A 12,399-nucleotide genomic window follows, 5' to 3' on the forward strand; every position below is an offset into this window, starting at 1 on the left:
TTACCTGTCTGGGTTCCTCCGAGCACCGAGGCCACTCCATTCAGGCCTCGGAAGCGCGGCCGCCCTCCCGCTGCTCTGGGAGGGAATCCATCCCCGCCAGCACCCGCCCAGATTTCTCCGCAATTAAGTTGCTGAGCCGAGGATTTCGGGGAAAACCCCCGAGCTCCCCGCGGCCGGGAGATGACTCCGCAGGACGCGAGGGGCCGGGGGGCAGCCTCGGCAGGAACCGAGCCCGGGCTGCGGGGCGTGGGCGCCGGGGGGGGGGGGGGGCTCGCTCCCGGCTCCCCGCCGCCGCCGCACCCCGGCGCTCCCGCAGCGGCCGCGGGGAGGAGTGGGGGGGGGGGATTCACGCCGGGCCTCCCCCTCCCTTCCCGGACCCCCCCCCAACCCCCCCCCCCGACCCCCACTCACCGAGGCGGGGCTGGCCCGCTGCCCCCGCTCCTGCTCCCGGCACTGCAGCCCCGCCAGGTGCCTCTCCAGGGCCGCCCAGTCCATGGCCGGTGGCTGCGGGTCCCGGGGGGGCTGCGCCCCGCTCCTCCCTCGCCCCCCGGAGCCCCTCTTCGACCCCCGGCGCCCCCCCCCCGGCCCCGCCGCACCCCCCCCGGACCCCCCCCGCTGCTGTTGGGGGGGGGGCAGCGGCGGGGGGCGCTGGTGCGGCCGCGGGCGGGGGGCTCCGGGGGGCGGGGGGGCGCCGGGGCGGGGGGGGCGCTTCAAGGAGCCGGGGGAGCCGCTGCGGGGAGCGGGAGCGGAGCGGCGGAGGGCATCGGCGGAGCGGCAGGGAGGCGGCGGGGAGGGCAGGGAGCCCCCGTCCTCCTCCTCCTCCTCTTCCTCCTCCTCTTCCTCCTCCTCCTCCTCCGAGTCGCCCAGCGCCGCCAGGTCCAGGCTGCTGGGGGACGGCGAGGACTTGCAGTCGGAGCACGGCGTCACTTTGCTCGAGTTGGACTCGGAGCTGGAGCGGCTGCTGCCGGCGTCGCTCCCTAAATCCATGCCATCCTCGCGGGGGTCCTGCCGGGGAGAAGCGAGAGGCTCCGCGTCAGGGATGCCCGGCCCGGACCCGAGGCCACCGGGCTGGGGTGGGGGGGGAAAGAAGCCGGGGGTTTGGAGGTGGGGGGGGTTGGGGGGGGAGCACCGGAGCCTCCGCCGAGCCGCCCCGACGCCGCCGCGGGGCGGCCGGGAGGCGGCGCCGGCCCCGCGCTCGCAGCGCCCCCGGCGGCTGCCGGGCCCCGAGGGCGGCCGGGGAGGGGCGGGGAGGAGTACAGGAGCTTTCTTTCCCCCCCCTTTTAAAAAAGCAGCCCGAGGGGCCTTTAAACAGCCCCGTTCCGAAAGCGGGATCCTCCCCGTGTACGTTTGGGGGGGGGAGTGAAGGCGCGCCCCCCCCGCAGGTGCCCCCATCCCCATCCCGAAATGGGCTCCGGGGAGCCGCATCCTGCCGGGTGCTGGGTGCTGGGGACACCAAACTTCTCGCAGCCCCAGGGGCTGGTGGAGGGAGAACCGGCAGCTCGCCTTAATCACGGTGGCGTTTGAAAATTCATCGTTTAATCGCGTTTGGAGTTTATTTTTTGAGAGAGGGAGAAGCACATCCCTAAGGCTGCACGGGGTTTTAAAATGCCACCTTGCATGGGATTGAGGGGTTAGTGCCTGGCACCCGGTTCTGCCACCCCCCCTGGGAGCATCGCCCACAGGCTGGTCCCAGAGCTTGCACTGACATACTCGGTTTTAGATGATGGGATTTAGATTTGGATGACAAATGCTGGGGGGAGCTTGCTGAGGTCAGGACACACTATCAGTGGGCGAGCAGCGTCAGCACAGAGATCTCAAATCCATGTCTCCACAGCTCAGACGCAGCCACCACCTTCCCTTTATTACTGGCAATGATCTGCAACACACAAGGAGGTGGCTGTGCTTAGGGGATTGTATCTGCTCGGCGGATTTTGGGGTCCCGTTCTGCTCCCATCCCTCTGGTGACAGGGGACAAGTGACACAGAGATCCCAGAAATAGACACCGGGTGTGACAAACCTACACCGTGAGCTCTCCTGGGCAGCTGGAAACACCTGCGCCTGGTGGCGTGGCAGACCCGGCGTCCCAGCCACAGCTCAGTACGGCTGCAAGGGGGCTACAGCACCAGTGAAAGCCTGGTCACAAAGACAGGATCTCTCTGGACGTCACCAGGTGCTATCCAGGCCCCAGCACGGAGTAAATCCTGGCACGCTCCAACTAACCCAGAGCAGCTGTGGCCAGGGCTGCTCCCCCCATCCCGCCCCGTCCTGCTTCCCTCCCCCGGCTGCTGGCACCTGCCGTGGGGCTCATAAAATCAGTGACTGTGCAAAGTGCACTTGTAAAAATAATCCCAACGAATGACAGGAGGGAGCAAGAGCTAAGCCTCCATCCTGGACATGGATCACAGTGCAAAAATCTGTCCCAGTTGCACAGCTCTGTGGCTGGGGGGTTGCGTCTGACATATCTTGTGGGGCGTATTTCTGTATTTGAGCGTATTTCTGTATTGCAAGGCGGGGGAGCAGCCTGATCGGTTCCAGTCTGGTAGTCACAGGCTGCGGAAAGCTTTATTTATAGGATCTCACGGCGCGCGTGATTGATTAGGAAGATTTCTTTTCTTTCCTGCGACAAGTGTAAGGCTAACATCGCGGGGAAGAGCAGGGAGCTCCCCTGCCGCGAGGCACACTGACTTCTCAGGGCACTGCCTGTCCAGGCAGGACTCCGTGGATGCTCACGGTCCTTTCTGTGGTCACCTGAGTTCCCTTTGCACTTCCAATGCGTTCAAGTTTCGTGACAAGAAGTCGCCACGTGCCCAGCAATGCAAGGTCAACACCCGGCAGTGCGGCGCTGCCGCCTGGGCCTCCAGCAGCCGCTGGAGTGTCGCAGGGACACCAAGCCCAGGGGTCTCGCTCCAAGGGTCCCATTCCAGGTGAAACTAGCTCAGTGGGGGTGAAAGGAGAAAAAAAAAAAAAAAACATGAGAGGAAGATGTGTCCAGTAAGACACCTGAAGAAAAGCGGCCCCTGACAAAATGGGGTCTCGCCGTTTGGCAGACGAGGAGCAGGTCCTCGTCCCCCGTCCCTGCCAACCCACACCCGGGCCTTCCTTCAAGCACAGGCATTCCCTCGTTGGGTTAACCAAAATACATGTGCTTGATGATTTTCTAAGTTTCTCTCTCTTTTTTTTTTTTTTTTTTTTAACTTTCTCTGCAGACAGATGCAGTTGTTTTACCCTTGTAAAGTAGGCCCTCTGCATTCCTAATTACAGACGGGGGCTACGTTTCCACTTGACCCTTCAGAAGAAGCTGGTTATTGTTATTCACAACACACATGTAATTTCTTCTCCTTTACAAGCCTACATCAAATAAGTTGCTTCTCCAAAGCGATGAACGGCTTGAAATTCATATGAATTTTACGGGGTGGAGGGTGTGAACGCAAGCCCTTGTAGATGAAAGAATGTGCTTTACAGTTATTTTATTCAGTGCAAAGGAGGTTTTAATACAAACAAGGCTGGTTGGGTTGATTCTGAAACAGAAATATATCACAAAAATAGAGTCCTTACTACTTCCCCCGAATGAATGCAGGGCTGGTTTAAAAGGCAACTTGCTTATTATCATAAGCCGTTAAATTTACTTCATTTTACCATTTTGGCACTATTCTAGCCTCATACTAAGATACATTTCAGGTGCTTTCTCGCTCATGCTAACCTGCAGAAGCCGTTAGGGAGGGGGAGGAGGGAGGCAGGCACAGCGAAGGCCCAGGCAGCCTCTCGGGGCCTGTGCGCCCAGACCCAGAGGCAGGAACGGCACGGGTGGCAGCTCTTCCTTTCACTTCCCGTTCAGCACTCCTGTCCCCTCCTGAAGCTCCCAAACGTTCGCCCGACATCTTAACCCCATGCTTCTGGATTGTGGTTACCTGAAATTTTGGCAGGGGCAGAGTTGCCCCTCTGCAGATGGGGCCTTGCCAGGGAAATGGCGCTGCCCTGCCGTGACAGGAATGCCCCGCTTCCTCTGAGCACCAGCAATTTCTGCATTTCCTTCCAAGAAAAAGGAAAAGGACCGCCTGGAAAGCAGTCCTGGTCGTTCCTTAAAACCAACCCAACTTCCATCTTCAATGGAAAGCCAAGTGGCACTGTCCCACCCCTCCAGCCCCTTCCCACGGCTCTTTTGCACCGTTTCTGAGGGAAAAGCACCACGCTTGGTGCGCCGAGAGGAGCAAGCAGGCAGATACCATGGTGACAGACACCTTCCAGTACTGCGAAATCAAACAGGAACTCAGAAATCTGTGTTTTAAGGCCAAATTATATATAGGAGCAGCACATGCTTGACATCTGCTGCTGTTTCCTATTAGTGTCGTTTGCTTGATTAATCCCCCGCAGCCCGCCCAGCACAGGGAGGGACCGCTCGGGCTCTCTTTGAGGGATTCAGCAAACTCCTGCACAGGCCAGCCCTGGAGGAGAATGAGCCTTGCCAAGGTCCCACCACCAGCTAACAGGATTTGGGATTTGGGGCTTCATCCCCTGTGCTGCAGGGCTCCCAGCCCCGTGCCCGGCGGTGCCGGGCGCTGTCCCGTTTGTGCCGGGGGTGCTCAGTCCCAGCTACAGCTGAGCTGGCAGCTGCAGATGATTTACACAGACGTCAGAATAAGCACGGGAATGGAAAAGGTCAAATTTAAGGCTGAGTGCTGCTGGGAAAGGAACATATCACTCACACTGAAGCGACGGCTGCAGCACATCTCTGGGTACATCCAGGAGAGAGGTGCCCTGCCCTCCGCCAGCCGCTCGTGGCCCCTCACTCCTTCATGAACTTTCAGAGCTCGAGCAGCCAAATGCCCTTGCGTGCTGCTGACTCACCTCACCTGGTATAAGGTTGCATTGCCTTTGGTATTCCAGACTTTTTTTTTTTTTCCTGTTTTACTACTGCTTATTCAATCACCAAAGTCCATCTCCTCTAGAAACCACCAACACCAGGCTGCAGTCGCCACAGACTTGGGTGAGCCCTACCACGTGCCACAGCCCCGACGATTTTGCTCATCGAGGAGCACAAGGCTGCTGCATCACTTCGCATTTCCTGGGCGGCCCTGCGCTTCCGTGCAGCTCCGGTAACCACCCAGCCACCTGCCCGCAACACTGAAGCACAAAATAATGCCGTTCCCACTTAAAAATGAACAGCGTGCAGCACGGCAGATGCCGGGCAGAGGACGGAGGCAGTGCATGGGGCACCTCACTCCCATGGCCACGGGAAGCACTCGGGGATGCTTCCACGCAGGTTGGCAGGTTTAAACATTTAAATTTAGCAAATTAATCCTTTGCTTAATTTAGAGAGGGGATAAGGGAGGGTTAACGAAGAGGAGGAAATCACACCCGGCAGCTAGAGCCTAAGTGACTGCGGTCTTATTACAGCTCCTCTGCCGGCAGGAGGAGAGGTGGAGGGCAGGGAGAGCACGGGGCTCCGCAGGCACTGCCATGCTGGTGGTACGGCCACGCAACAGGCCCGCAGAGGGTGTAAAAATGGTGCCCAAGTGGTTTCCCTCTAATTAATTTGCTGCAGGCAGGAGGGTGAGCGAAAGAGCAACGTCAGATGGACCAGGAAGATTTTTAGAGAGCCTCTCTTAAGTTTCTTATTTGACTCCTTTCTTATGCAGCCCTGGCCAAGCCCGGTGGCAAACTGCCCTTCTCCGCGCTGGGGAATTCTCTGAAAGATAACGGTGGGAAGGAAATAAAAAGGCACGCCTCTGCTTTCAGAAGCACCTACCGCACCTTTCTGCTCCTGGTGGGTTATGAAGGAGGAAACAAGGGAGGAAAAAAAACCCCTTCAATTAAAATTATTTCTTGGCCATTTTAATAGGGCAGAATAGAAAACTGCTGAGACCCCTGAGACTTGTCATTCAGCACGCCAAAGCGGCCGGTCAGGATGACTAATTTTATTCCCAGCCAGTGGGAAATGTGCTGATACACACACCAGAGGTTTTATCACCGCTTGGGCAAGGCAGGGATTACCACCTGAATACAGTCAAAGTGAAATTATGCTGAAATCAGTAGAAAGCAAACACAGCGTTAAAGGCAATTACCAAAAAAAAATACCCTTCAAGGACTAAATGGGCTGCAATTACGTTATTAGCAGCCCAGTAGCAGCGCTGCCCCCGGAGTGCTCCGCTGGTGCCCTCTCCTCTGCAGGCGAGGAGCGTGGCTCTGCTGCCCCCTTCCCCTTCATCCTTTGGAGTGATGCCCGCCTCCCCCTGCCCGCTCCGGCCCTGCCCATGGCCTGGAGGTGACACCCCGTGACACCCCGTCCCCAGGGCTGGCACACAGCGCTTGGGGAGCTGGGATGGGTGATGCAGATGTGCCTGGTACCTTGGGAAACATGGTCTTTCCTCCTCTTTCTGCTCCTCCTCTTCCTCCTCACGCAACGTAACCAGGACCGTGCCCGCTGTCACATACTTTTCCAGCAAGGACACATTGCTGGGGTTAATGGAAGCTCAGTGAGGTTGTGAATTCCCCTTTCCTCCGGTATTCCTCCTGCTGGGGCTGCTTCCCCCGGTCCGGGCAGTCACAAGGAGCCAGCAAAGCACTCGGAGCAAATGCACTTGGTAAGCACAAAGCGAGGTCAGGAGGGATCCCCCTTATCTCCGCAAGGACCTCTGGAATTCGCTGTAATCACCAACGCCATGGAAAAAAAATGCCATTTCCTAAACTGGTTTCACAGGCACGTTGGTAAGGAATGCAGCGGAGGAAATAGCTGAAATAGTTCTGCATGACTCCACAGCAGCACCGCCACATCTTGATATTTCTGGAGTCACCCTAAACCTATTAACTCACGAACTCCAGCATGCGCGGAGGAGGTTACTTAGTGCCAAAGGTCAGCGCTGTGACAAAACCCATCCTGCCCTGCTCCTTGGTGTGCATGGGGAGCAGAGGGCAGGGGAACGGGGAGGAATCGGCCCCTTAATGACGTGTGGGCGAGGAGCTGAGGCTGCTGCCTCCGTCAGCTCCACTGGTCACCAAAGCTGGGGGCTGGCGGCATCGTGGAGGAGAGGGAGGACAGTGCGTGGGTGCCGCGGTGCCGCAGCTGCCTCCAGCCCAGCTGGCTAAGCTCAAGGAGACAACACCGGGAGCAGGAGCCAGCGCTCGGGAATTTCTCCCGAGCTGTCCTTGTCGCCGATCGGAGGTGGCACGCCTCGGGCACAACGAGGCGAGATGCTCAGAGAACTCACCCGCTGACGGACACAGGCCACGGTTTGGGGGAAAAAAGGTTCGGATATCCCCTGCACCGTCAAACAGTGCCGGTGAGCTCGGCCCAGGGAGCACCCCTGCTCTGAACCCACCACCACTGCCGATTCCCAGTGTGCAGCCACGGGCAGCTGCCTGTTGGTTCTCCTCTGCCTCTGCGTCTTTACGCGCTGGCGTACATTTCGACGCAGTTCAGGTTTGCGGGGGCACGGCCTGCTGCTTTGCTTTCCTCTGATGAGTTACGATGTGCTTCGTGCAGCCTGCTGGAGCAGCGCGTGGGCACGGCAGCTCCACGGGCAGCCCGAGCCGTTCCTCCCGGCGCCCGCCTGGTGCCAACTGCCCTCGAACGGCTCTCCAAAATCTACGGGACAGTTCAAAGCCTCTCCCTCCTTCATTCCAGGGGACTAATAACCAGCCTGCAAACGCAGCAGGGCCACGCCAACCTTATCTGCCAGCTCTGAGGCTGCCTGCCAGCCTCGGACCTGCCGGGGACTGCAGGGCGTACCGAAGAGCCGAGGGCCGGGGACGGCTGATTTACCACATTAGGAATCCGCTCGGCCCTCTCTGGGAAGTATTTTGTTACCAATCTGTATTCCAAATAAGGAACGCAACTTCAAAAAAAAGCCAAAAAAAACACATCATGGCACAAAAAAAAACCCAAGGAAAATAAAATATGTAACTACAGCACATGTAGCTGCGAGGAAACAAAACCTCTTCCCTGATGATGAATTATACTTCGCTTGCAACAGATGCAGCTCTTTATATTTGTTTTCTGCATAAATCTACATATTAGCCTGAAAGCAACTGTATGTGCTTTGTCTTGCCTTGGTTACATCAGTCACTGCTCTTTTTAGCTGATTGCCTTCGAGTGCCGGGCTGGGGCCTCCGAGCGCAGCTTCGCTCCTGCAAATGGCCCTGCTTGGGAGCTTTTCCAGCACCAAAAGTGCCTGGTGCTCCTGCAGGGGCTGTGCCGTGCCATGCCACACCGAGTTTTGCGTGCCCGGAGCTGCCTCCCCGCCGTGCGGGTGTAGGAACAGCCGGGGTCTGCTTCTGCGCTGTCCTTTACTCGCCATTTATAATTTATCCCTGCTGTTTAATAATTTGTAGCGCTTGGAAATTCCTGCCGCATCCCTGAGGCTGCAGGGACGCGGGGACACTGCTGGGGAACCTCCGCCTGCTCCCCGGCCCGGGACAAGCAGGGCCTGAGGACACAGGGCCCAGGAGCATCCCTGTCGGCGCAGCTGGAGGGGTGGCAGCAGCCCCCAGCCCGCCCGGTGCCCGTGCCGCAAGGGAGGCAGCAGCGGGTGCAGGCAGGGGCCGGATTCTCTGCAGCCTCCGCCCGGAAAAGGGAAAAGCGCAGGTACCAAATATAATTACCTTATTGAACGGTGAGCACATTTTTTTCAGCTTTTCATAATCTCATTTAGTGCTACTGGGGTCAAGCGAAATTATTGTTAATTGTTTTTGGTTTTGATTTTTTTTTTTTTTTTTTACAAAACGCGCCTGATGAATTTGTTTGTCTCTACAGGATCGTAACTCTCGGGGAGAATCATTTTCCTCTCCCCAAGAAGCCTTACTTAACATCCGCGTGCTCGAAATTGAAGTGACGAAGCAAGCAAACAATTCCTGCGGCACTTCGTTAACGGGAGCGGGCTCGTCCTAAAGCCATGCCCTGGGAGAAAACCCTCCCCGGGACACCCTCTGTGCTCGTCAGGGGCACCGCACAGAGGCCGGGTGCTGCGGGCAGAGCCAGCGGCCACCTCTCTGTCCCCACAGCCTGAACCTCTGCAGAGGTGCGGGAGGCTGGGGGCAGCGCGGGGAGGAGCATCCCTGCTTCCCCCCGTCCTGCGAAGCCATTTTTTACAGCGGTGAAGGCGTGCAGGAGCTCCGGCCAACGCGGGCTGCAATCGGCTTAAGGCAGGACAAGGACAAGCTCTCGTGGGCGCCAGGGTCACTGCACGGCAGTGGCAGTGCTCGTGCTGGGCAAAACCCTGCCCGTGGCTCTCAGGGACTTGGAAACATGCTTTTGGTGGGGGTGGTGGTTGGTTTTTTTTTTTTTCCACATGGAAAATTGAGAAGACCTGCAGAGCCGTGTCTGAGCTCTCTTGCTGCCCAAGCTGCGGGTCAGACGTACGCTCAAATCAGCGCACAAATGCCAGAGCAGGACGGCAAAAAATAGAAAGCAAATTGCCATGACCTATTACTGCAGAGAAAAGGCCTATTTCTAATCCATGCACTATTTCAACAGAGGTATTTCCAGCTAATCTCCGACAGTAACCCACTTAGGCAAAGCTTCGTGCAAAAGCAGCATCGCTGCCAGCTGCCGACTGCTCCTCGGCAGCACCAGGACGGAGCGGCGCCCACCCGGGCCGTCAGAGAGTAACAGCACGGCAAATATTTCACGGCTGAGTTACCGGTGGGCACGGATAACATCCAGGATCTCGGGCTGCAGGCCTGGCAGGCGGCAGGGTGGGCGAGCAGATCCCCTCCAGCGCTGGGCAAAGCGGCTCTGTGCCCGGGACGAAGCCTGGTGAGGCGCAGGGAGGACAAGCGACGCTCAGGAGGGGCTGGCGGGGACGTGAGCCCCCAAGCCCCTCGTGGGGAGCAGGCAGGACCGCTGGCACTCGGAGAGCCCGGCTGCAAAGAGGATGACCGTCGGCATAAGCTCTTGGCGTTCCCAGCCCTGAGCCCGCGACGCGGCGGCGGAGAAAAGCTCGCAGCGTGATGGAGAGAGATGTCACTGCTGGCGGCGCCACTCCCTGATCCGATTCCCAGCGAGGCTTTCAGGCCGCAGACTGAAAAACGAGGCAGGGGCGCTGGTATTTGGGCTCAGCGAGGCAGCAGCGCGGAGCGGCAGACGCGCGCGCGCTGTGTGCGCCGCAAACGCTTGGAGGAATACCAGAAGCGCTGGGCAGCTCCGGGCGGCTGCAGATGCCCGTGTCCAAAAATTTCAGCCGTTGGGGTGACACCCCGTCCAACGCGAGCGGCGGACAGGCCGCAGCTCCGTGCTCCCACGGCCGCTCCAAGAGAACATCTCGAATAAACCACCGGTGCCTGTTTAAATGCCTTAACGACGACACACCCAGCGCGGCGGCTCCGTTGCGGAAGCGATAGATGGAAGCCAGCTCCTGAGAGCTCTGTTTATTTTGCAGAAGTCCTGCGAGGCACAAACTTCATCCTCAGCTGTTCCCAAGCGGCAAGGTAGGCAGCTTGGGTGTTTTTTGAGCGTGCCGCAAGAAAGCGGGGTATCAACACCCGCATCGCTCCGCGAGAGGGCTGGTTAGTGCAGCTGGGGCACAGAGGTCCCTCGCAGCACTACGAAGCCCGATCCTGCGATCTGTGAAAGAAAAGCCTGGGGCTGACTTCCATGACCTACGCAAAATGGGTACCGAGTAGGTAAAAGAGAGCCGCAGGAGTGGGGAAGGCACCGAACGAGCAAATGGTGGGAGGAGGCAGGGGGCACGGGGGCTGCTGTGCTCTGCTCTGCCCCGCTGCTGACCCAGTGCTCGAGGTGCCCCCACTGACACGGGAAACCAGCGGCACAGAAAGCGAGCAATCCTCTTAGCAGCCCCGCGCTGCGCTCCAATTAGCGCCGGCAGCTCAGCCTCGCTGGGGGTTTATTAATTACGGGAGGAAGCGGGGATTGAGGAAGCTTAGCGCACGGCTGCTGGGGCTGGGAGGGGTCCTAAAATAACCCAGGGCCCTAAAATAACCCCAAGGAGAAAACGCCTTGGAAGCAGAACTGAGTCAGCACAGCTCCCAGCACCGCTGCTCGTGCCGGCCCGCTCTCCTTCTGCCCCCAAAGCTGAGTTCCTTCCCGGGTCGTCGTGTACCACACTCCGGAAAATACCCCCCAAGCCTTGCTTCTGCTCCATCAGGACGTTTAAATTGGAAGTGACATTTTTCACATCTCCAGCTCGGTGTTTCTCAATGGTTTTCACACCGTGGAGAAGCGAGAAGCTTCCCCCAGGCATGCACAGGAGGAGCAGGGGGGAGCTGTGGGGTCTGCCCTCCCGCCCCAAACACAGCCCCGCAGCGCCCGCGCCCCAGCTCCAGCCAGGGCAGCTCCCATCCCGCACCCCCGGCCCAGGCAGCGTGAGCATTGCCGTCCTCAGGAAACCCATTTAGAAGTTTTAGCACACCTCGCAGCTTTCCCATTTAACAGAGGAAACCCATAAATAACGAGAACATACCCGAAATAAAAGGCAGCAGTGAAGTTAAGCAGGGAATTGCTTTGGCAGGCCCAAACGCCGCTTTCTGCTGTGCTGCCAGATTAAATTGTGCTCGTCTCCAAAGGCACACGGTGCTTCAAAATAGGTAAATGGGAAGGTTGCAAGGAATTGCAGGCCGCCTCCTTGTGCGCCTCCATTTTTCTGTTTTAAAGCAGTTTGGGGCAGAAGAAGCCACAAACAGCCAAGAAGTTGCAACTCTGTCCCCAGACAGACCTCCCCGTACGGCTGGGACATGCAGCCCCTCCGGGACACCAAGGATTCAGCTCCATTTTACATTTAAGAGCCCTTGGCACTGATACCCCGCTGAAAGGAGCTGAACTGCACCTTGAAGTCAAAACCTGTTGGAAGGAGACCCAGGTAGGGGGAGCATCTGCCCAGTACCTGTAGCGCTTGCCTGGGAGCCCCCTCTCCTGGGCAGGGCTCGTTGCTCAACCCCTCAGCGGTAATGGCAAGGTGCTCCCCTCACACACGGGCAGGTTTCGTCTGCCCAAGCAGAATCCACCACAATGAGATACCCAAGCACCGAAGGGCTCCTGCGAGGCAGCGAGATGCCCAAAGGGTCTCCCTCACACACACGAATGACCACAACTCAAAAAGCTGTGCTGGAGTAATTTGCTGTACCCGCTCTCGGCCGCCAGACACAGGGGCTGGTCTCAGGCCACGTGTCCTTGATGGACCCCTTACGAAATAAAAGTCCATGCAAAATTTATTGGTAGACCAAACGAGGTTAAAAACGTTGGCTTAGGATGAATTCGGATCTTTCCCAAAGCTCTGCCAGCTTTGCCTGAACACATCTCTGTAGGAGCAGTGCCCTCACATGGGGCAAGGGCTTTTTGCACCCACGCCCACCGTATATCAAAGGGGTTCCTGTCCCGGCTTTGCTGACACCTCCCGGCTTACGTCACTATTTGTAAGGTGTCCAGTCACGTTCTCAGGCATTCAGACC

The 12,399-nt window shown here is 58.2% G+C and overlaps 1 protein-coding gene across 7 annotated transcripts in view; it reads right to left on the bottom strand.

Moving 5' to 3' along the window:
• Positions 1-12,399, bottom strand: part of LOC310904274 (schwannomin-interacting protein 1) — a gene marked incomplete at its 3' end in the record, with an annotated part of 139,996 nt that overhangs the window by 35,099 nt on the left and 92,498 nt on the right. For 4 of the 7 annotated variants that reach the window (XM_083848751.1, XM_083848752.1, XM_083848754.1 and 1 more), the window contains one exon: positions 412-1,005. In XM_083848751.1, coding sequence (XP_083704877.1) covers positions 412-1,005 — 594 coding nt within the window. Of the gene's footprint in view, positions 1-4; positions 202-411; positions 1,006-1,129; positions 1,260-6,345; positions 7,229-12,399 lie in introns of those variants that run through there. The other 3 variants (XM_083848753.1, XM_083848755.1, XM_083848757.1) reach the window with 3 other exon arrangements.

This window comes from Anser anser (genome assembly GCF_964211835.1).
Source record: "Anser anser genome assembly, chromosome: 9".
Classification (NCBI taxonomy): domain Eukaryota; kingdom Metazoa; phylum Chordata; class Aves; order Anseriformes; family Anatidae; genus Anser; species Anser anser.